Source organism: Chiroxiphia lanceolata, chromosome 29 (genome assembly GCF_009829145.1).
Source record: "Chiroxiphia lanceolata isolate bChiLan1 chromosome 29, bChiLan1.pri, whole genome shotgun sequence".
NCBI classification, from domain to species: Eukaryota; Metazoa; Chordata; class Aves; order Passeriformes; family Pipridae; genus Chiroxiphia; species Chiroxiphia lanceolata.
Window position 1 is genome coordinate 519666 of NC_045665.1, and position 24330 is coordinate 543995.

At 58.9% G+C, this 24330-nt stretch overlaps 4 protein-coding genes across 4 annotated transcripts in view; 2 read left to right on the forward strand and 2 right to left on the reverse strand.

Annotated features, from left to right (window-relative positions):
* Positions 1-456: 456 nt before the first annotated feature.
* On the forward strand, positions 457-7876 carry LOC116799609 (trichohyalin-like). The gene is made up of 4 exons (XM_032712856.1): positions 457-594; positions 1454-4122; positions 4408-6407; positions 6492-7876. The coding sequence occupies exons 1-4, from the start codon at positions 457-459 to the stop codon at positions 7874-7876; spliced, it is 6192 nt and encodes a 2063-aa protein (XP_032568747.1).
* A 1536-nt stretch (positions 7877-9412) lies between these two features.
* On the forward strand, positions 9413-11557 carry S100A11 (S100 calcium binding protein A11). Its single transcript, XM_032713032.1, has 3 exons — positions 9413-9596; positions 10999-11136; positions 11398-11557. The coding sequence occupies exons 1-3, from the start codon at positions 9594-9596 to the stop codon at positions 11548-11550; spliced, it is 294 nt and encodes a 97-aa protein (XP_032568923.1). The 5' UTR covers positions 9413-9593; the 3' UTR covers positions 11551-11557.
* Positions 11558-12231: 674 nt separating this feature from the next.
* COPA (COPI coat complex subunit alpha) overlaps positions 12232-24330 on the reverse strand; it is a 17050-nt gene continuing 4951 nt past the window's right edge. Inside the window, exons 3-22 of the mRNA XM_032712857.1 lie at positions 22879-22999; positions 21754-21893; positions 20816-20901; positions 20428-20566; positions 20126-20288; positions 19114-19260; positions 18670-18859; positions 18466-18561; positions 17979-18067; positions 17695-17818; positions 17363-17452; positions 17174-17283; positions 16937-17014; positions 16633-16701; positions 16293-16429; positions 15183-15369; positions 14996-15106; positions 14059-14220; positions 13755-13949; positions 12232-12820 (exon numbers count right to left, since the gene is read on the reverse strand). Of these exons, the coding sequence (XP_032568748.1) occupies positions 12761-12820; positions 13755-13949; positions 14059-14220; positions 14996-15106; positions 15183-15369; positions 16293-16429; positions 16633-16701; positions 16937-17014; positions 17174-17283; positions 17363-17452; positions 17695-17818; positions 17979-18067; positions 18466-18561; positions 18670-18859; positions 19114-19260; positions 20126-20288; positions 20428-20566; positions 20816-20901; positions 21754-21893; positions 22879-22999 (2494 nt within the window). The 3' untranslated portion in view covers positions 12232-12760. The remainder of the gene's footprint in view (positions 12821-13754; positions 13950-14058; positions 14221-14995; positions 15107-15182; positions 15370-16292; positions 16430-16632; positions 16702-16936; positions 17015-17173; positions 17284-17362; positions 17453-17694; positions 17819-17978; positions 18068-18465; positions 18562-18669; positions 18860-19113; positions 19261-20125; positions 20289-20427; positions 20567-20815; positions 20902-21753; positions 21894-22878; positions 23000-24330) is intronic.
* Positions 16452-24330, reverse strand: part of CD48 (CD48 molecule) — a 20597-nt gene continuing 12718 nt past the window's right edge. Inside the window, exon 5 of the transcript XR_004361120.1 lies at positions 16452-16463. The gene's annotated coding sequence lies outside the window, so the exon portion shown is untranslated. The remainder of the gene's footprint in view (positions 16464-24330) is intronic.

The following is a 24330-nucleotide window of genomic DNA, read 5'->3' on the forward strand; positions in this document are numbered from 1 at the left end:
ACTGGGGGTGTTCAGCCTGGAGAAGAGAAGGCTCCAGGGAGACCTGAGAGACCTTCCAGGTGTCCCTGCCCATGGCAAGGGGCTTGGACCAGGTGGGCTTTTCAGTCCAAACCATTCCCTGATTCTCTGACAAACACCCGGGGCTGGTTCTTGGGGCATCCCTTGAGTCACCACCCCCAGCTCCCTCCCTGCCATCCACAAACACATCCTGCCATCCAGACCTCACTCAAACACGGCAGGAGGAAGGTCGGGGGACACTCCCCATCCCACTAAAACCCCCCAAAAGCCCTGGAATTCCTTCCCAGAGCTGGCTGTGGCACGGAGAGGACACATCACACGGGCCCCCCAGCCCCACCCTGGCGATTCTCCCTCCTCTTTCCGTGCTTGGATCCAAGAAAACCTCCCGACCTTTGGGTCTGCTCCTTTCCCTCCAGGCTTGCTGGAATCTGCAGGAAGATGTCCCTCTTCTTGGACAGCGTCTCCACCATCATCAGCACCTTCCACAGACACGCCCGGGACGATGGAGGCTCCTCCACCCTCAGCAGGGGCAGGATGAGGGAATTCATCCAGAGGGAGTTTGCAGATGCCCTCGCTGTGAGTGTGGCTGCAAAGGGAGGGTGGGAGTGCAGGGACTGCAAAAATCTCCTCCTGGAGAGGGGATGGTTCTCGTGGAAGAGGGGTGGGGAGGCTTCAGCCAGAGGGGAGCTGTGGTTGGGTTCCTTTGCGCTGGGGAAGGGGCTGGAGGACTCCTGAGGGAGCTGGGGGGGCTCATCCTGGAGAAAAGGAGGCTCAGGGGGGACCTTCTGGCTCTGGAATTCCCTGACAGGAGGGGGGAGCCGGGGGGGTCGGGCTCTGCTCCCAGGGAACAAGGGACAGGAGGAGGGGGAATGGCCTCAAGCTGTGCCAGGGGAGGGTCAGGTTGGAAATCAGGAGGAATTTCCCCCTGGAAAGGGTGTTCAGGCCTTGGCAGGGGCTGCCCAGGGAGGTGGGGGAGTCCCCAGCCCTGGAGGTGCCCAGGGTAGGACTGGCTGTGGCACTGAGTGCTCTGGGCTGGGGGACAAGGTGGGGATGGGGCACAGGGGGGGCTCCATGACCTTGGAAGTATTTTCCAACCTCAATTCTGTGATTTTGTGACTCTGTGACTGCTTCGAAGGCCCTTCCAACCCAATTTGCCACGAGCAGATGGGCAAAAGCTGGAGAAGGAACTGTGGGGAGGTGTGGCTTCCTTTCCCAGGTAGGAAAGGTACCCAGCAGAAGGAGAGCAGCACATCCCAAAAAGGGCAGAGCTGTTTGTCTGCAGCTGAGGAACAACCAGGACAAGGGGGAACAAAACCTGTGGCTGAGCTCTGACCGTGAGGGTGGGAGGGATGGAAGGAGAAAAGGCTGTGGTTGCTCCAGCTTTGCAGCAGGAAGGCTGAAATCCCTGGGACATCTCCCTGTGTTCTCCCTGCAGAAGCCTCACGACCCTCAGACCATCGAGAAGATCCTGCAGTTCCTGGAGTGGGACGGGGACGGGGACATCGACTTCAACGAGTTCCTCCTGCTGGTGTTCAGAGTGGCCAAGTGCTGCTACTGGCACCTGCCCAGGGCACCGTACCTGGTGCAGAGAACGAAGCTCACGGCGCCCCGAGAGCCCGAGCTCAGGAGCAGGGGGAGCCGCCGGCAGCTCCAGGAGGAGGAGGAGGAACAAACCCGGGAGAGGAACCGTCCCCGTGAGCCTGAGCTGCAGAGACACACCAGGGTCAGCGAGCTGGAAATGTCAGAGGAGGCGAGGAGGGACACAAAGAGCAGGAACGACGCCGAGCTAAGCAGGGAGCCGGGGGAGCCCATCCCTCAGGAGTACGAGGAACGGAGCCGGGAGCCGCGCGAGGGACGGAGGAGGCGGCAGCCGCCGGAGCCGGACAGACGGGAAGAGGGACAAGTCCGGCGTGGCAGAGCCCAGGAACGTGAGCTGGGGGTGCTGCTGGGAGAGAGGGAAGAGCGAGAGGGCTCCCGGCGGGAAGAGGTGGCCGAGGTGCGGATCCGCAGCCGGAGCTCGGAATCTCGGCCACGGGAGCCAGAAGGACCAGACTGTGATGAAAGAAACCAGAGGCCACGGGGAGCAGATGGAGGAAGTGACAACCAGCCCCGCAGACCCGGATTGCTGAGGGAAGAGAGGAGCCGCCACCGCCAGCAGGAGCTGGAACAAAGGGAGCTGGGAGGGAGCAGCCGCCGGGAAGGGGGTGAGTGCCCGAGCTCGAGGCACCCACATCAGTCACACCTGCAGGAACCGCTGGAACTCGACCTCAGGGGCTGTGATAGGGCTGAGCCAGGGGAACGTGTCCGTGAAGAGAGAACAAACCGGGAACGAGAGGTGGAATATGCAGAGAGGGAAAGAGAGATCCGTGAGGAGCAGGAGTGGGAAGAACGAGATGATCCGAGGAGAAGAAGAAGACTGAGGGAGAGGAGGGTTGACCTTCAAGGGGAGCTGGAGGTGGAGGTCTCTGAGCGCCGCAGCCGCCAGACACGGGACAGGGAGGAGAGAGAGACCCAGGAGCTGGAAGAGGATGGAAGGAGAGAACGTGAGTCAGTGAGGTACGAAAGGACAAGAGAGACCAGAGCAGCAGCAGCAGAAGCTGATGTGAAAATCCACAGAGAGATCCGTGAACTGGAGCCACGGGAAGACGTGAGAAGGAGAGAACGTGACCATGAAGTGGAAGAGAGGAGGGTTTGCAGGAGAAGAGACAGAGAAGAGCCTGTGCTGGAGCAGAGGATTAACCTTCAAGGGGAGCTGGAGGTGGAGGTCTCTGAGCGCCGCAGCCGCCAGACACGGGACAGGGAGAGAGGGATCATCATTGACCGGAGAGAGACCGGGGAGCTGGAAGAGGATGGAAGGAGAGACCGTGAGTCAGTGAGGTACGAAAGGACAAGAGAGACCAGAGCAGCAGCAGCAGAAGCTGATGTGAAAATCCACAGAGAGATCCATGAACTGGAGCCACGGGAGGAGCTGAGAAGGAGAGAACGTGACCGCAAAGTGGAAGAGAGGAGGGTTTGCAGAAGAGACAGAGAAGAGCCCGTGCTGGAGGGGAGGGTTGACCTTCAAGGGGAGCTGGAGGTGGAGGTCTCTGAGCGCCGCATCCGCCAGACACGGGACAGGGAGAGAGGGATCGTCATTGACCAGAGAGAGACCCGGGAGCTGGAAGAGGATGGAAGGAGAGACCGTGAGTCAGTGAGGTACAAAAGGACAAGAGACACCAGAGTAGCAGCAGCAGAAGCTGATGTGAAAATCCACAGAGAGATCCGTGAACTGGAGCCACGGGAGGAGCTGAGAAGGAGGGAACGTCCCCGTGAGTGTGGAGAGGAAGAGAGGAAACAGCCCGTGCTGGAGAGGAGGATCGGTCGCCAGAGGGAGCTGGAGGTGGAGGTCTCTGAGCGCCGCAGCCGCCAGACACGGGACAGGGAGGAAAGAGAGACCCGGGAGCTGGAAGATGATGGAAGGAGAGACCGTGAGTCAGTGAGGTACAAAAGGACAAGAGACACCAGAGTAGCAGCAGCAGAAGCTGATGTGAAAATCCACAGAGAGGTCCGTGAACTGGAGCCACAGGAAGACGTGAGAAGGAGAGAACGTGACCATGAAGTGGAAGAGAGGAGGGTTTGCAGGAGAAGAGACAGAGAAGAGCCTGTGCTGGAGCAGAGGATTGACCTTCAAGGGGAGCTGGAGCTGGAGGTCTCTGAGCGCCGCAGCCGCCAGACACGGGACAGGGAGGAAAGAGAGACCCAGGAGCTGGAAGAGGATGGAAGGAGAGACCGTGAGTCAGTGAGGTACGAAAGGACAAGAGAGACCAGAGCAGCAGCAGCAGAAGCTGATGTGAAAATCCACAGAGAGATCCGTGAACTGGAGCCACGGGAGGAGCTGAGAAGGAGAGAACGGGACCCTGAAGTGGAAGAGAGGAGGGTTTGCAGGAGAAGAGACAGAGAAGAGCCTATTCTGGAGAGGAGGATCGATCACCAGAGGGAGCTGGAGGAGGAGGTCTCTGAGCGCCGCAGCCGCCAGACACGGGACAGAGAGAGAGGGGTCACCATCGACCGGAGAGAGACCCGGGAGCTGGAAGAGGATGGAAGGAGAGACCGTGAGTCAGTGAGGTACGAAAGGACAAGAGACACCAGAGCAGCAGCAACAGAAGCCGATGTGAAAATCCACAGAGAGATCCGTGAACTGGAGCCACGGGAGGAGCTGAGAAGGAGGGAACGTCCCCGTGAGTGTGGAGAGGAAGAGAGGAAACAGCCCGTGCTGGAGAGGAGGATCGGTCGCCAGAGGGAGCTGGAGGTGGAGGTCTCTGAGCGCCGCAGCCGCCAGACACGGGACAGGGAGGAGAGAGAGACACGAGAGCTGGAAGATGATGGAAGGAGAGAACGTGAGTCAGTGAGGTACGAAAGGACAAGAGACACCAGAGCAGCAGCAGCAGAAGCCGATGTGAAAATCCACAGAGAGATCCGTGAACTGGAGCCACAGGAAGACGTGAGAAGGAGAGAACGTGACCATGAAGTGGAAGAGAGGAGGGTTTGCAGGAGAAGAGACAGAGAAGAGCCCGTGCTGGAGAGAAAGACTGATCTTCAAGGGGAGCTGGAGGTGGAGGTCTCTGAGCGCCGCAGCCGCCAGACACGGGACAGGGAGGAGAGAGAGACACGAGAGCTGGAAGAGGATGGAAGGAGAGAACGTGAGTCAGTGAGGTACGAAAGGACAAGAGAGACCAGAGTAGCAGCAGCAGAAGCTGATGTGAAAATCCACAGAGAGATCCGTGAACTGGAGCCACGGGAGGAGCTCAGAAGGAGGGAACGCCCTCGTGAAGAGGAAGAAAGGAGGGATTGCAGGAGAAGAGACAGAGAAGAGCCTATTCTGGAGAGGAGGATCGATCACCAGAGGGAGCTGGAGGTGGAGGTCTCTGAGCGCCGCAGCTGCCAGACACGGGACAGAGAGAGAGGGGTCACCATCGACCGGAGAGAGACCCGGGAGCTGGAAGAGGATGGAAGGAGAGACCGTGAGTCAGTGAGGTACGAAAGGACAAGAGAGACCAGAGTAGCAGCAGCAGAAGCTGATGTGAAAATCCACAGAGAGATCCTTGAACTGGAGCCACGGGAGGAGCTGAGAAGGAGGGAACGTCCCCGTGAGTGTGGAGAGGAAGAGAGGAAACAGCCCGTGCTGGAGAGGAGGATCGGTCGCCAGAGGGAGCTGGAGGTGGAAGTCTCTGAGCGCCGCAGCCGCCAGACACGGGACAGAGGGGTCACCATCGACCGGAGAGAGACCCGGGAGCTGGAAGAGGATGGAAGGAGAGACCGTGAGTCAGTGAGGTACGAAAGGACAAGAGACACCAGAGTAGCAGCAGCAGAAGCTGATGTGAAAATCCACAGAGAGATCCGTGAACTGGAGCCACGAGAGGAGCTGAGAAGGAGAGAACGTCCCCGTGAGTGTGGAGAGGAAGAGAGGAGGATTCTCCGTGGAAGAGAGAGGGAAGAGCCTGTGCTGGAGCAGAGGATTGACCTTCAAGGGGAGCTGGAGGTGGAGGTCTCTGAGCGCCGCAGCCGCCAGACACGGGACAGGGAGAGAGGGGTCACCATTGACCGGAGAGAGACCCGGGAGAGACGGGAAACATGTGAGGATGATGGAAGGAGAGACCGTGAGTCAGTGAGGTACGAAAGGACAAGAGACACCAGAGTAGCAGCAGCAGAAGCTGATGTGAAAATCCACAGAGAGATCCGTGAACTGGAGCCAGAGGAAGACCTGAGGAGGGAACGTGACCGTGAAGTGGAAGAGAGGAGGGTTTGCAGGAGAAGAGACAGAGAAGAGCCCATTCTGGAGCAGAGGATCGATCACCAGAGGGAGCTGGAGGTGGAGGTCTCTGAGCGCCGCAGCCGCCAGACACGGGACAGGGAGAGAGGGATCATCATTGACCAGAGAGAGACCCGGGAGAGATGGGAAACATGTGAGGATGATGGAAGGAGAGACCGTGAGTCAGTGAGGTATGAAAGGACAAGAGAGACCAGAGCAGCAGCAGCAGAAGCTGATCTGAAAATCCACAGAGAGATCCGTGAACTGGAGCCACAGAAAGACCTGAGAAGGAGAGAACGTGAGCGTGAAGTGGAAGAGAGGAGGGTTTGCAGGAGAAGAGACAGAGAAGAGCCCATGCTGGAGAGAAAGACTGATCTTCAAGGGGAGCTGGAGGTGGAGGTCTCTGAGCGCCGCAGCCGCCAGACACGGGACAGGGAGGAGAGAGAGACACGAGAGCTGGAAGAGGATGGAAGGAGAGACCGTGAGTCAGTGAGGTACGAAAGGACAAGAGACACCAGAGCAGCAGAAGCCGATGTGAAAATCCACAGAGAGATCCGTGAACTGGAGCCACGGGAGGAGCTCAGAAGGAGAGGACGTCCCCGTGAGTGTGGAGAGGAAGAGAGAAGGATTCTCCAGGGAAGAGAGAGGGAAGAGCCTGTGCTGGAGCAGAGAATTGACCTTCAAGGGGAGCTGGAGGTGGAGGTCTCTGAGCGCCGCAGCCGCCAGACACGGGACAGGGAGAGAGGGGTGACCATTGACCGGAGAGAGACCCGGGAGAGACGGGAAACATGTGAGGATGATGGAAGGAGAGACCGTGAGTCAGTGAGATACGAAAGGACAAGAGACACCAGAGCAGCAGCAGCAGAAGCTGATGTGAAAATCCACAGAGAGATCCGTGAACTGGAGCCACGGGAGGAGCTGAGAAGGAGAGAACGTCCCCGTGAGTGTGGAGAGGAAGAGAGAAGGATTCTCCGTGGAAGAGAGAGGGAAGAGCCTGTGCTGGAGCAGAGGATTGACCTTCAAGGGGAGCTGGAGGTGGAGGTCTCTGAGCGCCGCAGCCGCCAGACACGGGACAGGGAGAGAGGGGTGACCATCGACCGGAGAGAGACCCACAAAGAAACCACACTCGAGGTCCTCGAAGAAGAACAGGAGGTGGATGAAGGACGAAGCCTCTTCCAAACCGTGGAGGTGGACAACAGGGACCTCTGTCCCCCGGGAGAGGAAGGGCCCGTGAGTGACCTGAGGGTTCGCTACGTCCCTGCTGACCCTGCGGAGCGTCCGGAGGTGCGGGTGGTGCCCCAGCCCTGCGACCCCCAGACCGTCGCCTACCTGGTCCACGTGATCCAGAACGGGAGAGACCCCGGGGCTGCCACCTACGAGATCGTCTGCCACCAACCCGGTGACCTGGGCCAGCCCCTCTGCGTCAGGAAGTGCTTCGTGTCCACCAAGCCACCGACTGTCCCCTGCGACAGGAGCCACCACCCAGAGCCATCACCCCAGGGGGACCAGGGAGAACCTGGGGAGCCCCAAATTCCACCTTCCAGCTGCCAGGAAAGCACGAGGGAGCTCGGTGGGGAGAGAGCCGGAGCAGGGGGGAAGGAAGGAGCTCCCCAGGCTTCTGCCCCCCAGCCCGGGGCCGCTAAAGGCGACCCTTGTAGGGTGAACACCAAGAAGGTCCCTGACACGGAAAAGAATCAGCCCCAGGGAGATGGATCGAGAGCTGCCAGGGAGAAGGTCCCCCGGGAGCCCGGATCCAGCTGCCAGGTGAGGGAGCACGAGGACAGGGAGGCCAAGAGTTGCCCACCTCTGCTCCAGGCTCCCGACACCGACGGGAGCCGCCCCCGGAGAGAAGGAACCGGCCGCGCCCGCCAGGACGTGGAGCTTCTGCCCCCGGAAAAGAGCTGCCAGGAGGAGACCTGCAAGAGGAGCCCCCGGCAAGGGGGTGATGCCCAACTGGCACGGGAGGAGGAGCCACGTCCTGGCACCAAGCAGAGCCAGGGGACCCCCGGGCTGCCGAGCTCCCGGGGGGAACCGAGTGATCCCACGGGGGATGAAGCCAAAGCATCTTAGGGGGGGAAGCTGGTGGGGGCTTCTCCGGGTCTGTTTGAGGATCATTTGTGCCCTGTTTCGGTTCAGGATGTGATCTGCTCAAAAGGGTTCATGAGGTGCCTTGAGAAGGTGTCAAGTGGGTTCGGGGTTTTTTCCATGTAACGAATCCTCGAGTTACCTCCGGATCTGCTTCCCTGCGTGATGCTTCTCCACCAGAACACAGTATTTACTCACTTTTTCTGCTCTAATTGGAGTCCTTGGGTCTCTCCGTCCTTGGTGTCTCTGTCCTCTCTTCCACCCTGTGGTGGGACCACTCTGCACCTCCCCGTGCTCACATTTCCCCATCGCTGGTTCTCACCAGCTTCTGCTCTGCAATACCAAAAAAATCCCAGTAGCTCGACCATCCTCATTTTGGGGCCTGGAAGTCCTCAAAGCCGGGAAAAAAATCCCACTTTTGTGGACTATTACACCAAATCCAGCCGAGCAGAATCCCAGCTCCAGCCTCGGGGAGGGTTTGGAGCAGCCGAGTGATGTCGAGGTCACCGCAGGGTGGGTGGTGGGTGGGGGGTTCTTCTTCTTCTTCACGTTGATGTATTGCATGAAAAATCAGAATAAACAGCTGCTGACTGCAATGAGAGGTGCCAGCCTTCATCCTTCCACCGCTTTTCAAGGATCTGGGAGGGCTGGGGGGGGCCCAAACATTCCTGGTTCACATCACACATTCCCGGTTCACATCACACATTCCTTGTGATCCCGGGTGCTTCCCGCAGGCGGGGGCCGCTGGAAATCCCACCAAACCCCCGCTACGAGCCCACATCCTCCTCCAAGCTGGTGCCAGAGGGATTCCCGAGGGTCCATCCCAGCCCGGAGCACACGGAGCCGCTCCCGGCGACGTCCCCTCGGTCACACGTCCGGGTGACAAACATATGGCAGCACAGATGGTGTGTCTGCGACCGGGGCCAAGGCCTGGACTGCAAACCCCCCCAGCAGCTGCCAGGAACGGCCCCAAATCCCCCCTGGCCGCGGCTCCCTCCGGGATCTGCTCCTGCAAAGGAGGAAACGCCGCTTTCCTGCTCGGGTTTTGTAAAGGGCAGTTTGTAAACTTCAGTCCGGGAGGGGCTGGGCTGTGGGAGGAGGTGCTTTTTTCCCCTGTATATGGGGGGAAAAAAGAGCTGAGGGTAGAAAATCAGGGCTAGAAAGGAAAATATCTTGGGGACAGGTCCTTGCTGTTTCCCTTTGTGCTGCTCTGGGCTGTCCCAGCCTCCCACAGGAATTCCCAAAGAGCTGTCCCAGATCCCAGGACACATCCTGGCTCCTGTGTTACCTCTCTGCTCCAGGCTCCCCTGGAAGCTTTGGGGGGGAACAGATTTCCCAGTGATTCCCAGGGGGAGCTGAGCCCTGAGGACTAAAGGAAGGGATTGACAGGAATGTTCCCAAGGACCGGGGAGGAGGGGGGGCAAAAATGGACGAGGAGGAGAAAACCTGAGCGTGAATAACTGCGAGGAGCAAAACTCGGGAGAGCCCAAGGAGGGGCCCAGCACATTCCTGAGGCGGAGGCGGGAGCGTGGGCAGGCCCGGATCTGCCCTTAGGGCCGGGATTGCCCAACCGAGCCGGGGCTGGGCTGGGCTGGGCAGGGCGGGGGCCGCGCCCGGAGACTCCCGAGGGCCCCGATCCCGCTCCGGATCCGTCACATCCCACCCGGCCGTGCCCAGAGAGGAGCCTCCTCCCAGCCCAGCCATGGTGAGCGAGCCGGGACCCCCGGGATGGGCACGGAGAGGGGGTTCCACCCCTGGGAGGGGGGAATGGGGCAGCAGAGCAGCTTTTCCTGCCAGAGCCGGAGCGAGACGTGTTTGGCTCCGGAGAGAGCGGACGGTGCCAAGGCTGAGCTGGGCTCTGCTGGGAAGGGGACTGGGCACGGGAAGGGGGGCAGAGAGGAGGGCAGGGGGTCCCTGAGGGCGTGGGGACAGGGAGGGGGTCCCACAGGGCACGGCAGAGGAGCTTTTCCTGCAAAAAACCCCCGAGCTGAGGCCAGACGGGTTTGGCTCTGGAGAGAGCAGGTGGGGCCAAGGCTGAGCTGGGGCTCCAAATCCCACGGGAGAGGGAGCCTGGGCATGGGAAGAGTGGGCACAGACAGAGGGCAGAGGGTCCCTGCAGACTGGGGGGGTCTAAGGAGTGGCATTTGTGTTGTTCCCCTCCCTTTTCCCACTCTTTCCATGCCCATAACCAGGCTCGGGGCTCTGCCCCCCCTTCCCCAGGGGGAAGAGGAACCAAGAGCTGAGGGTGGAAGGAAGTTGCACCTCTCAAATTAACCAAAAAAAGGCTGAACTGAGCCTCAGGAAGGGCAGGATGTGGCAGGGAGGCCCCGGGAGCCGAGGTTGGGATGGGAAGGGTGGGATTCCTCCCTGCACTGCCCTTCCCTAGAAACTGGAGGCTCTGGAAGTGGGAAAAGCCCCACATTCCCTCCTCTCCTCTCCATCTCCTCCCTTGCCCTGTCCATCCCCGCGGGAGGAGCCCCCGGCCAGCCCTGCTCCATCCCTGCTCCATCCCTGCTCCAGCCCCGCTCCATCCCTGCTCCAGCCCCGCTCCATCCCTGCCCAGAGGGAGGAGATCGAGGAGGCCACTGGAATTTTTCTCTCCTGACTCAGTTTCTCCCGGGCCCAGGCGGGGCCGGGGGAGGGGAGAGGGGGTGGAACGGGTTTATCTCTCCGGAAAAGCAGCCTCGGCCGAGCCTGGTTGCGCCACAAGCCCTTCCCCGTCCAAAGCCGCTCCTCCGATGGGAACCGACACCCCCCCGGGGGATTTTCCACCCGCCCCTTCCCGGTTCTCCGGGTCCTTCCCGTGCCAGGGCGGCGGAGAAACGAATTCCAGGGAAAAATGCGGCCGGACGGGTCGGGCAGAGGAGACCCCCCCTAACCCTGCCCTGCTCCTGGGATGGATCCGGGGTGACACCCGGGGGTCCCAGCCCTGCCAGGGTGACACCCGGGGCTCCCAATCCTGCCATCATTCCCGGGATGGATCCGGGGTGACACCCGGAGGTCCCAGCCCTGCCAGGGTGACTCCCGGGGCTCCCAATCCTGCCATCATTCCCGGGATGGATCCGGGGTGACTCCCGGGGCTCCCAACCCTGCCCTGGTTCCCGCAGCCCACGGAGACGGAGCGTTGCATCGAGTCCCTGCTGGCCGTGTTCCAGCGCTACGCCGGCCGGGAGGGGGACAACTGCACCCTGTCCAAGCGGGAATTCCTGGCCTTCATGAACACCGAGCTGGCTGCCTTCACAAAGGTGAGCAGCCCTGCTCGGGGGGGAGCGGATCCAGCTCACCCCGAGGAGCTGGGGGTGTCCCCGTCCCCCTGGAACCGCCCAAGGTGGGATGAGGTTTGGAGGGACCTGGTCTGGGGGGAGGTGTCCCTGCCGTGGTGGAACCTGCTGAGCTTTAAGGTCCCTCCCGACCCGACCCATCCCGGGATCCCACGAGCTCACCGGTTGCAGTGGGGGGGGGGTCCAGCCTCGTGGCAGGGGTCTCCATTCCCAGCTCTCTTGCAGAACCAGAAGGATCCGGGGGTCGTGGACAGGATGATGAAGAAGCTGGACCTGAACAGCGACGGGCAGCTGGACTTCCAGGAGTTCCTGAACCTCATCGGGGGCATCGCCGTGGCCTGTCACAACAGCCTGGTGGTGAAGGCCCCTGGCCCTTAGGGGGGGTCCTGGGGGGGCCACATCTCCCCCTCCACTGTGAACATTCCCAGGCACAACTGGAAGCAACAAACCCGAGACATCCCCTTTCCTTCCTTCTCTCCTTCTTTCTCCTTCGTTTTATGGATAAAATAAAAGGTTTAATATCCGAGTACAAGGTTTTGTTTCAGCACCAGGAAGGCAGCCCCACAGGGAGCAGGATCCCAGAATCCCTGAGGTTGGAAAAGACTTCCAAGGTCATCAAGTCCAACCTTTGATCCATCCCCACCTTGTCCCCCAGCCCAGAGCACTCAGTGCCACATCCAGGCCTTCCCTGGACACCCCCAGGGCTGGGGACTCCCCCACCTCCCTGGGCAGCCCCTTCCAACATCCAACCACCCTTTCCATGGGGAAATTCCTCCTGACGTCCAACCTGACCCTCCCCTGGCACAGCTTGAGGCCGTTTCCCCTCCTCCTGTCCCTTGTTCCCTGGGAATTCCAGAGCCAGAAGGTCCCCCCTGAGCCTCCTTTTCTCCAGGATGAGCCCCCCCAGCTCCCTCAGGAGTTCTCCAGCCCCTTCTCCTGCTGCTCCAGCCCCACCTTCTGGAAACTTCTCAACCCTCCAAGCACTCCAAGGTGGGAAGAGGAAATTCAGTGTCACCTCCTGCGTTTCGCTAAAACCAACTGAGCTACAGAACTGGAAGATCAAGGTGGTTTAATTACTTTATTCATGAGTGAAGCTGATTAGTTTGAGGAATGTTACCAGGGCAACAAAACAAAGAGTCACCACGACCACAAACGTTGAGCCAGTGCCACTTCCAAGGGGGGAGAACTGCCCTGGAGTTGGGATGGGCTTTGCACCGTCCCGGTTCCCGACAGCGCCACGTTCCCAGAGCCTTTCCTGGCTCTTCCAAGCAATTCTTTCAGGACCTAAAGGGTGTCAGAGGCAGCTGCTGCCTCTGGAGCAGTTTCCAACGTGCTCTGTGGTAACCAGGGCTCGGCAGAGCCGCCCTTTCCCCTCTGGAAAAGATTTGCCACAGGACAACGGTCCAGAAAAATGTCACATCAGCCGGTCTGGAAACAAGGAAAAACTGCTACTACTTGGAAGCAGAGTCTCACTACAGCATTCCTGGGGGAAGGGATCAAGTGGGACAGCACAGGCAAGGCTACGGGGGAGAGATGAGGCTACGGGTGGGGATGGGGGAGTGGAATCTGCCCTCCCAGGCAGGAATTCCTAGCGGAACTGCAGAGGGCTGATGCGCAGCCCGATGACGTCCTTGCCGATCTCCGTCACCTGAGGGACAAAAGGAGATGATTCACGGTCAAAAGCAGCTCCAAATCCCAACCCTGAGTGCAGCCCTTGGAGCCTCCTCAGCTGCTCTGGAGAACAGAATCCCAGCTGGGGTTGGAAGGGACCTCTGGAGATCACCCAGTGCAGGGCAGGGTCACCCAGAGCAGGTGGCACAGGGACACGTCCAGGTGGGGTTGGAATGTCCCCAGAGAGGAGGCTCCACACCCTCCCTGGGCAGCTGTTCCAGGGTTCTCCCACCCTCAGGTTTAGTTTAAAGCCATCACTCCTTGTCCTGGGCACCACTGTGAAGAGTCTGGGACCATCTGACACCCCCTGGAGACATTTGAATGGATGGATGAGATCCCCTCTCACATGAGGAGTTTGTGGGGATATCTGAGATGTTTGTAAGGATGGATGAGATCCCCTCTCAGATGAGAGATTTGTAGGGGTATCTGAGATGTTTGTAAGGATGGATGAGATCCCACCTCAGATGAGAGATTTGTAGGGATATCTGAGACGTCTGTAAGGATGGATGAGATCCCACCTCAGGGGAGGGGTTTCTGGGGATATCTGAGATGTTTGTAAGGATGGATGAGATCCCCTCTCAGGGGAGGGGTTTCTGGGGATATCTGAGGTATTTGTATGGATGGATGAGATCCCCTCTCAGTCTCCTCTTCTCCAGACTAACCAGGCCCAGCTCCCACAGTCCCTCCTCATCAGGGAGATGCTCCAGACCCCGAATCCCCTCTGAACACACTCAGCCCATCCCCACGAGCTCACCCCCGAATTCAGGCACCGTTTCAACCTCCCAACCCCCCAAACTCTTCTCCCTCACACCCCGAGAGCTCTGACACGACCCAACACCACCCAGTCAGCCCAGGAGGGCACGGGAGGAGCCGTGGAAGGGAATTCCCAAGGGAAGTGGAGACGCCCTCACCGTGGTGACGCGGCAGATCTGCCCGCGGAACTCGGGGCAGTAGCAGGCCCCGCTGAGGGGACACTTCTCCACGGGTTTCCCGCGGTAGATGGGTCTGTAGGAGGCGGCACAGATGTCGAAGGGGTTGTGCATGTCATAGTTGAGCTGGTGGGTGTCCGTGGGGTTCTTCTCACACGCCGACAGGATCTTGCGCGTCTGCGAAAGCGGCGGCCGCGGTGAGCGGGGGGGGGGAGAGGCATGAGGAGACCCCAAAAACGGGGTCTGTCCCACCAGGGGCTTCCACCTGAGCACCTCCCGGACCTACCTGCTGGGCCACCTCGGGCTTGGGGCCCAGCTCCAGCAGCCTCCGGGCGAAAGTCGCCGCGGTCTTGAAGTTCTTGAGCTTGAAGAAGAGGTTGAGGGCGGTTCGGAGCACCAGGATCATGTGCACGGGCTGCAGGTTGGAGTGGGTGAAGTAGGCGGCCATCTGCAGGAGGGAGCAGGGAAAACAGGGATACAGCCACTGCCAGGAGTGGGGAGGACTGGAAGTGCTGCAAGGAACCATTCCCTGCTGGGGAAGGAGGGAAAACAGCCACTGCTGGGAGTGGGGAGGACTGGAAGTGCTGCAAGGAACTTGTCTCTGACAGGGAAGGAGGGAAAACAGGGATATAACCACTGCCAGGAGTGGGAAGGACTGGAAGTGCTGCAAGGAACCTGTCCCTGCCAGGGAAGGAGGGAAAACAGGGATACAACCAGTGCATGGGACAAATGGGGATAACTGGAAGTGCTGCAAGGAACCTGTCCCTGCCAGGGAAGGAGGAAAAACAGGGATACAACCACTGCTGGGAGTGGGGAGGACTGGAAGTGCTGCAGGGAACCCATCCTTACTGGGGAAGGAGGGAAAACAGGGATACAGCTACTGCCAGGAGTGGGAATGACTGGAAGTGCTGCAAGGAACTTGTCTCTGACAGGGAAGGAGGGAAAACAGGGATATAACCACTGCCAGGAGTGGGGAGGACTGGAAGTGCTGCAAGGAACCTGTCCCTGCCAGGGAAGGAGGGAAAGTAGGGATCCAACCACTGCATGGGACAAACAGGGATACAACCACTGCCAGGAGAGGGAATGACTGGAAGTGCTGCCAGGAACCCGTCCCCCCCACGTAACCTCTGCTTTAAAGGTGGAAAGGGCAGAATTCCAGACTCCTGCTCCCCTTTTTTAAGCCCCCTGTGAGGGCACACCCAGGCAGGGAAGGAATCCTGCACCTCACAAATCCTCTTCTGCTGCTCCAGGGTCTCCTTGGGCAGCTTCTTCCGCTCGATCTCCATGGAGAGCCCCACGATGTATTCCCGGCAAATGGCGATGAGCTGCTGGGCCTTGGGGAGAGGGACGGGGTCAGGAGCGGCCTCTTGGACCACCATGGACACGGGGAGGGGGGGGTCTGTCCCTCACCTCGGCGATCTCCTGCTTGTTGTCCACCACCAGCAAGGGGACGCTGAGCAGGATGGAGCGGAACTTCTCCACGGCCTCCTCGAACTTGCCGGCGGTGGTGAGCTGGTAGCAGAGCTGCAGCCGCTGGATCAGGTCGTTGAGCTTCAGCCCCACGGCGGGGAGGGCGTTTTTCAGGCCGGCTTCTTTCCTGGGGACACCAGGGACAGGGGCTGGGGACACGGTGAGGCCGAGCAGGGACGCGCCGACCGCGACTCGTCCCGGTTTTCACAGGATCACCAAGGTTGGAAACAACCTCCAAGGTCATCCAGTCCCCCCTGTGCCCCATCCCCACCTCATCCCCCAGCCCACAGCACTCCCAGTCCTTCCCTGGACACTCCAGGGATGATGGGCCAGACTTCCCAGCCTGCACCAACGTGGAGAAAGCTGGGAATTGGGTGTGGCAGAGTTGTGGAGGCAAAGATAAACCAGATCCAAAGCAGGTCACCAGTTTGCCCTGGTGAGGCCCCACCTGGGGTGCTGTGCCCAGGGCTGGGCCCCTCAGGGCAGGAGAGACATTGAGGGGTTGGAGAGTGTCCAGAGAAGGGAATGGAGCTGGGGAAGGGTCTGGAGAGCTCCCGAGGGAGCTGGGGGGGCTCATCCTGGAGAAAAGGAGGCTCAGGGGGGACCTTCTGGCTCTGGAATTCCCTGACAGGAGGGGGGAGCCGTGAAGGGGTCGGGCTCTGCTCCCAGGGAACAAGGGACAGGAGGAGGGGAAACGGCCTCAAGCTGTGCCAGGGGAGGGTCAGGTTGGACAGGAGGAGGAATTTCCTCCTGGAAAGGGTGTTCAGGCCTTGGCAGGGGCTGCCCAGGGAGGTGGGGGAGTCCCCATCCCTGGAGGTGCCCAGGGAAGGCCTGGCTGTGGCACTGAGTGCCAAGGTGGGGATGGGGCACAGGGGGGACTCTCAGAGATCTTTCCCAACCTCACCAACTCCGTGGTTTTTCTACAGCGGCTTCCAGGCTAGGCTGGAAAAACCAAGTGGCTGGAAAAACCAAGCTGTGGCTCCCACTGGCCAGGAGCTGGGAGGTCCCTGGCACAGGGGAGGGGGCCCAGAGGGGCTGCCCAGTGCTCACCAGTTGCGATGTGGGAACCCGTACATGGCCGGCAGGCTCGGCAGCGCCTGGTAGGTCGTCCGGCCCCGGGCAAAGGTCTGCAGGAACAGCTGCTTGTAGGGCCCAAAGTTGGTCACTCCCACCTGGTCATGGAGCAGCTGGAAGGGACACAATGGATGAGCTGAGGGAAAGCTGTCACAGGCACCACGGAGGCTTCACCACAGCTCGTGTCACACCCGGACAGAACGAGGCACAGAACGATGCCCAACAGGGCACAAAACGAAGCTTCAGGTGGATCAGGGGCAAAAACTCGAGGAGAAAGGGCACAGTTTATCCCTAGAAAGCTCACAGGGAAACTTACTCTCATTGCTGTCTCAAAGGAGCCTGCCAGGATGTGGTCAACAGGGAGCTGGGAATTGTTGCACCACACCTGCAAGAAGGGAAGGGAAACACATGGAAGAGCAATCCCATGCCCTGCCCTCACCACCCCTCAAAAATTGGGCCCTGCCCTCACCACCCCTCAAAAATTGGGCCCTGCCCTCACCACCCCTCAGAGTCCCCATAACAAAGTCCCCACGTTGTGCTCACAAGGATTGAACCCTCAAAAAAATCACCAACACAGAGAATTTCTGGGAAAGGCAATCCAAGAGCTGCTTTGGCATTACCTGAGCTGGGCTGGTGCCCTTGGTGGGAGGCACAAAGAATCCATCCTCTGCTGCTCCTGCTGGACCAGTGGGAACATCCTGGGGAATGCACAGAGCAGGGATTAGTGGGGACCTTCCCAGCACCCAGATGGAATCAGAGCTGTGGGGACCAAGCCTGAAGAAGCCCAGAACACACTTCCCCCACCTCCCTCTCCAGCTGCCAGTGCCTTCCCAAGGAACCACCAAGGAGCCTCCTACCAGTTCAGGGGGAAGATCCAAATCTTCTTCCACTTCCCATCCACCTCCTTCTTCCTGCCCTTTCCCCAGACCTTCCTCTCCAAAGCCCTCTCCAGCATCCACAAAACCATCTGGAAGGAGGGGGAAAGGTCAGAGCCCTGACACAGGCACATAGAGGCTTTTCCAAGGAAAGCTTTGGGATCCACCCACCTTCATCCAGCTGCAGCTCTGCATCCTCTCCCCAGCCCTCGGTGCCCACGGTGTCGATGTCGATGTCGGCGGCCAAAGCACCTCCTTTGCCTAAAGAAAGGGGCAGGAGCCTCCATCAGCTCAGCCCTCGGGTGTTAAACAAAGAATTCCAGGAGGGCAGCACCCCCCCTTTAATGGTCCAGTCCCAGCTTGGGCTGAAAGGTCAAAGATTTCACACAATCCCAGAATCATCTGGGTGGGAGAAGATCTCCAAGATCCTCCAGTCCCCCCTGTCAGGGAGGAGCTGAAGGTCCCCCCTGAGCTTTCCAAGTTTTCCAAGGACAAAGCCAGACCTTTGCTAGCAATTGTTCCCTCAAAGAAGCCCTTGGAGACAGTCAGCAGTGGCCAGTTGGTGTCCAAAGGCATGACAGGAGCAGGAGGCTGCAGCAGCTTCGCGTTGGGATCGATGTCCGGGATCTGAGAGGGAAACAGGTAAAGACACCTCAGGACAATCCCCTCCTGTGACCTGATGTGGAGATGGTTCCCCCCTCCCAGCCTGTCCCTCTGCCCCCAGACCCCACTGTCACCCTCCTGCCCAGCTCCAGAGCTCTCGAGGAGCATTGATCAGCTCACGAACCGTCTCCTTTTCAGGATCAAAGGTTTCCTTCAGGCTTTCAGCTTCCTCATCCAGACCATGAGTGGCAGCTGTGAGATAGGCCAGGGACTCTGGAATTAGACACAGGGAATCCTTTAGGTTGGAAAAGACCTCTAAGATCATCAAGTCCAACCTCTGAGTCCTTTGATCACCACCCTGGAAACAACGTGAGCAACGTGTTCTCTGTCACCCAGAGACGTCCCACAGCAGCACACACGGACACACAGGGGGGATCAGCAGGACACCAAGGGGTGGATCACACCCCTAAGGTGTCCCTGGATTTAGGAGTGATCACTGGAACAAGGTCTGCAGTTGATTCAGGTCTCAGAGATGCTGCTCCAGCTTTTCTGCTCACCCAGTTCAGCTCCTCAGGGTGAGGGATCGTTCTGAGCCACCTCCAGAACTTATTGTTCATCCCAAAAGCTTCTCCCCGGCTCACAGGGACAGATTTGAGTCTGGAATTACTCACTTTGCCCACAGTTCTTCAGGATCCTCACTCTCTCTGCCACGTCCCCCAGGTACAAGGCGTTCTGGTAGTGCCCACTCATGTCCTTACGGATCTCGGCTACACCAAGAGCAAAAAGCCACAGTGACTTTGCTGCTCTTGGCCCTGCGCCAGGAATCCCTCTGGGAATGCTCCTGGGACCTCCTTTGCCACCCCCCTGGCACTCACCAATCTTCATCATCTTCCTCAGCTTCTCCAGGTTGCCCGTGATGAGGTAGAGGAAGGAGAGCCTGTCGAAGTTCTTGGTGCGCTGGTAGCACATCTCCACGATCTGGTGGTTCCCCTGCAGCAAGGCCACCTCTCCCAGCTTCTCCCAGCAGTTCTTGTCATCCAGAGCTTTGGCTGCTTCCAGAGCAATCTAAGAGGAGAGCTGACACGGTCACCAAGGCCTGGCAGGCCGGAGTTTTCCCTGCAGGCTTCAGGATCACTGCCTGAATCACAGCCCAGCACCTCAACCCTCAACTTCTTCTTCTCCCTGCACCTCATCCCCAGCTCTACCACCCTCAAATTCTTCTCCCCCACGCTCCTCCTGCCCCCTGCCCACAGTGAGGTTTGGCAGTGGTGCCCCCCAGGCCGTGCCTTTCCCCTCAGCACCACCAACCACCCGCTCACCTCGATGTTGCCACACTCCAGGGCCAGGCTGAAACGGGTCTTCTCGTCCTTGACAAAGTGCAGGGCCACCTCTGGGTAGCCCTTCTTCTGCAGGTAGGCAATGATGGACTGGCCCACCAGCTTGGCATTCCTCACCATGTGCAGCACCTGCCCGGGAACGGCCCCGTGAGCACCTTCCCTTTGTCCTCGGGTTTGGGGGAGTGACAGGACAAGGGGGGATGGATACTGGGAAGAGAGGTCATCCCATTCCACCCCTGCCACGGGCAGGGACACCTCCCACTGGCCCAGGTTGCTCCAACCTGGCCTTGGACACTCCCAGGGATGGGGCAGCCACAGCTTCTCTGGGCACCCTGTGCCAGGGCCTCCCCTCCCTCCCAGGGAAGGATTTGCTGGAAAGATTTGCCCTGTGGTCTGTTCCCAGCAGGAGTTTTGGGAAGAACATCCCTCTGTTCCTCCCTCACACCGTTCCCTTTGCTGTGCCTTTTCCCTGAGGGTCCATCCCACGCTGATCCTGGTTTTGGGGTGACCCTTCTCCACTCACAGATGCTCAATCCGCAGAAACTCCTCATATCAACACCTTTAAAATTCCCATTCCTTTCCCCCCCCCCCGCCAAGTGATGCCTTTATATTTTACACCTTGGTGATGCCTTTATATTTTACACCTTGGTTTGTGAGTTCCATCTTCCAAGCAGGACATTTCATCAATGCTTCCATCAGGAATCGGAGTGACAGACAAAGGGGAATTTGTCTATCTATTTGTCTATCACTAAGGGAGTGACAGACAGAGGGGAAATTTAGGTTGGATATTGGGAAGGAATTCCTCCCTGGGAGGGTGGGGAGGCCCTGGCACAGGTTGCCCAGAGAAGCTTTGGCTGGGAGTGTCCAAGGCCAGGTTGGAGCAGCCTGGATTAGTGGGAGATGTCCCTGCCCGTGGCAGGGGTGGAGTGGGACGACCTTTCCGACCCCTTCCAACCCAACCATTCCGTGATCCCGTGACCCTGCACCCCCTCACCTCATCGTACTTCCTGTTGATCAGTGCCAGCTTGAACTTGAACTCGGTGGGGTCGATGGTGAGGACGCGGGGCCGGCACTCCCTGTCCAGGCAGTACACGTTGTTCCCCTTCACCCGCGTCACGTAGATGGGCAGGTCCAGGGTGCGGATGATCCCGTGGTCCCTGGGCCAGCAACAGCACCCCCGTCACCCTCCAGGCCGACCCAACCCCTCTGCAGGCCGTGCTCTCCACCCCTGAGGAGACCCAGCACTGCGTGTGCCGTTGCAGCCCGTGCTGGGTGAGGACAGGGCCCCAGACTCACCCCGTGGTCACGGCGTATTTGATGTGGTTGCTGGTGGTGTAGATGAAGACCCCGCTCTCGTCCCAGGCCCCGCTCTTGACACGGATGTTCTCGTGGATGTTACAGAGGGATTCCAGCTTCCTGTTGCAGATCATGATGGCTGGAGAGGGAAGGAGAACAAAAGTCAGGCCGGGGGAACCCTCTGCTGTTAAACAGCTGAATTTGTAGGGTCGTGGAACGGTTTGGGCTGGAAGGACCTTGAAGATCATGCAGGTCTGTGAAGAGATAAAATGGCAGGGCCTGTACTGCCAGTGCCTTCAGCTGCACCTTCACAGCTTCTCCTGGGCTGATCCCAGCCAAGGAAGGGGTCAGAGTGCCAAAGGATCCGGGTGAAACGTGGATCACTCACCGTGCTTGGCCAGCAGGGCCACGTGGGACATGTCGGCCGACCAGATCACGTACTTCACCTTGGAGATCTTCACCGAGGCCAGAGTCCTGGGGGGACAGCACTGCCATCAGGAGGTGAACACCCCCACCCCAGCAAGCTCCAGGACCAAGAACCCCCAGTGCCCAAGAGCCTGGACCCAACTTCAGATGCTCCAAAGCTGCTTTTTCCCGTCCTGGAGCTACAAAATCCCGAGGCAGGACTGGGGGTTTCTGCAGCAAAACAAACCTTTCTCCGTATCTGAGCAACAACAAATATGCTGGAGGGACAACTGACTTCCAACCCCAGGTTTCTGAGAGGCTTTAGGGACAGGAGGAGGGGAATCAGGGATTTCCAAGCAGCGTTTGCATCGCTGGATTCCCTCATCGCTTTCCCAACAATGGAAAGGCAAGGCATAAAAAAAGGGAAAGGAGGCAAATTCTGGGATACAACCAATCCATAATTTATCTGCAGATAACCAGAACCTTCTGAAGCCTCCAAAGACGGCCAAAAAGCACCAACTCTGTGCCTGTTCTTTGTGGCCAGGGCCCAAACGAGCGCCGAGACACAAAACCTGAGGACACGAATCCAAACGAGCTGAGCTTGATTGAGTTTGGGCTTTTTTGATGCCTCTCCCCTTTCCCAACACCCCATTCTGCAGTCCCAGGCTTTCCAAACATCTCCCTGTGATCCGTGGCACGATGCCTGTGGCATAAATTACTCCTTGGCTGTGTTTACCCTGCTCTTCCTAAACAGTTGTTGGCCGTGGTTTGGATCAGCCCGACGCAGCTGAGGCTGAATTCTGAGGGCATTAATAGCCACTACTTTGTCCCCCGAGGGCTTAAAACTGCAGGATTAGGAAACTGAAGCTTCAGACTGCAGGATTAGGGGATGGGAGCTGCTCCCAGCAGCCAGGGTCTCACCGTTTCTGCTGCACGTCGAAGAGGGTGATGGAGTCGGTGTCTCGCAGCAGAAGGTTCCCGGTGCCAGCGTAGAAAATCTCATCACAGTTGGGCACCTGCACCTTCTTTGTGATCTCGTTCTTCAGGTTTTTGATGAGGATCTGCCAGTGGATGAGAGGGAAATTTTAACGACCCGGGAGATTTTGCAGTGGCATTCAGGATTTGTGGGGAGAGCACGAGATGTTTCTTCCCCCTTCCTATAAATTTTACCAGGGTGGTGTTTCCACAATTGTATTTTCCCCTCCTTTCTCCTACTGCACTCCAGTGCAAATAAAGAGCTTTACTAAAAATCTAACCTGCATTTTCACAGAATCACAGAATCCCTGAGCTTGGAAAAGCCCTCCAAGGCCACCGAGTCCCCCCCACTGTGCCCCATCCCCACCTTGGCCCCAGCCCAGAGCACTCAGTGCCACAGCCAGTCCTGCCCTGGGCACCTCCAGGGCTGGGAACTCCCCCACCTCCCTGGGCAGCCCCTGCCAAGGCCTGAACACCCTTTCCAGGGGGAAATTCCTCCTGATTTCCAACCTGACCCTCCCCTGGCACAGCTGGAGGCCGTTTCCCCTCCTCCTGTCCCTTGTTCCCTGGGAGCAGAGCCCGACCCCCCCCGGCTCCCCTCTCCTGTCAGGGAATTCCAGAGCCAGAAGGTCCCCCCTGAGCCTCCTTTTCTCCAGGCTGAGCCCCCCCAGCTCCCTCAGGAGTTCTCCAGCCCCTTCCCCAGCTCCATTCCCTTCTCTGGACACGCTCCAGCCCCTCAATGTCTCTCCTGCCCTGAGAGCCCAGCCCTGACACAGCACTCAAGGTGTCCCTCCCCAGTGCAATCTTCACTGTTTTTCCCATTCCTTTCCAGCTGCTGGAGTGCCCTGGGTGGCTTTCCCAGCCCTGCTTGGTGGATCTCACTCCTGAACTCACCTGCTGCAGCGGCCTCCGAGCTCAGCTTCACTGCCCAGGAGTTCAACAACATTCCCACTCATCCCATTCCTCCATTAATCAGAGATCTCCCACTAATCCTGGTAACCCAACACCTCCCAGTTTTCCACCAGCACCCTTCCCAAGCAGCACCCTCCTCGTCAGGAGCTGAGCCCTCACCGAGTGCATCCGATCGAGGACGGCGAAGCGGTTCCGAGCCACCCAGACGGCCGTGAGCCCCGAGGAGCGCTTCCCTTCGGGAGCTGGGGATGGCAAACACAGCAGGGAGGGGGTGAAACCCCTGGCAGGGAGGGAGTGAAACCCCTGGCAGGCTCTCCCTCCCAGCACCATCAGCCCACGGGCTCTTCCCAGCCCATCCCGGCCGCTGGAGCCGCTTCCGACCGACTCCTGTTCCCACCCGAGGCTGTTCCCGGGAGTTGTTCCCTCCCCTGTGCCCTCCTGGATCGTGGTGTGGGCAGTGCCAGCCTTGTGCCCGGCCAAGGAACAGGGGCTGGCACGGGAGGGGGCCGTGCTGGGGGTCAGCAGGTCCGTCACAACAACGAGCTGCCCTTCGTTGGCCCAAGGAGCGGCGAGAGCAGAGTCCGTGTGACCCCCCTGGCACTGCCCCTCCAGTGCCACCTTCATCCCAGGTCCCTCCAGCCTGGCCTTGGACACTCCCAGGGATGGGGCAGCCACAGCTTCTCTGGGCAACCTGTGCCCCACCCTCACAAGGAGGAATTTCTTCCATGTATCCAACCCAAATTTCCACTCTGTCACTCTGAACCCACCCCCTTGTCCTGTCACTTCCAGGCCCTCGTCCAAAGTCTCTCCCCACATTCCTTGGAGCCCCTTCAGGTCCTGGAAGGTCACAATCAGGTCACCCCAAAGCTGAACAATCCCAATTTTCCCAGCCTTTCCTCCCAGCAGAGCTGCTCCATCCCTCTGCTCAGCTCCAGGTGCTCCCTGGGCTGTTCCCCAGCTCTGCTGGGGGGTCTCAGCTGAGGGGGCAGAGGGGGGACCAGCCCAGGGCACAGGGGCTTTACCCCTGACTGAAGATATTCATCAACCACTCAAATTTCGGGAAAATGCTCTTAAATTTCGCATTTTCACGAGGTTGAGACATTTTCTCCTCTGGAAGGTGAATATCCCAGCTCCTCGTTTCGAGTGACACCAGCTGGGTGTCCCCAGACAAGTCAGGCTTTGAACACCTCCAACGAAATATCTGAAATATATTCAGCAATATTTCAGCTGTGTAAACTTCCCAAAATGCCCCTTTTCTCCTTCCCTTTCCGAATCCACCTCTGACTGTGCCCAGCAGAGAAATATTCCCTTCAGCAGCCCCTCAGGACTCCATAAATCTCTGCCCAAGTGAGCTGCTTTCCAGCCCCACTCATCCATCACTCCCCCTCATTCCCAAATCTTTACTGCCCTGACGACAGAGGCAGGAGGGACCAGCTGGAGTTTCAGCTCCCAAATGGAATTCACACCAGTTATGAGAAAGAATGATTTGGGTTTTGTTTTTTTTTTTTTTTCCCTAAATCATGTTCTGACTTGTAAATTGCCCAAAACTGATGTGGAATTTGCCGAGAGGAAAAAAATGACTCCTGGCACTGTCACTTTTACAGCCACTTT

What these genes read in the sequence shown, in the direction of transcription:
- LOC116799609 (XM_032712856.1), top strand. Translation starts at nt 457, where the DNA reads ATGTCCCTCTTCTTGGACAGCGTCTCCACCATCATCAGCACCTTCCAC. An exon ending in AGAGACCGTGAGTCAGTGAG is followed by an intron (nt 4,123 to 4,407) that starts GTACGAAAGGAC and finishes TGAGTCAGTGAG; the next exon opens with GTACGAAAGGACAAGAGACA. An exon ending in CAGAAGGAGAGGACGTCCCC is followed by an intron (nt 6,408 to 6,491) that starts GTGAGTGTGGAG and finishes TTGACCTTCAAG; the next exon opens with GGGAGCTGGAGGTGGAGGTC.
- S100A11 (XM_032713032.1), top strand. An exon ending in AGCTGGCTGCCTTCACAAAG is followed by an intron (nt 11,137 to 11,397) that starts GTGAGCAGCCCT and finishes GCTCTCTTGCAG; the next exon opens with AACCAGAAGGATCCGGGGGT.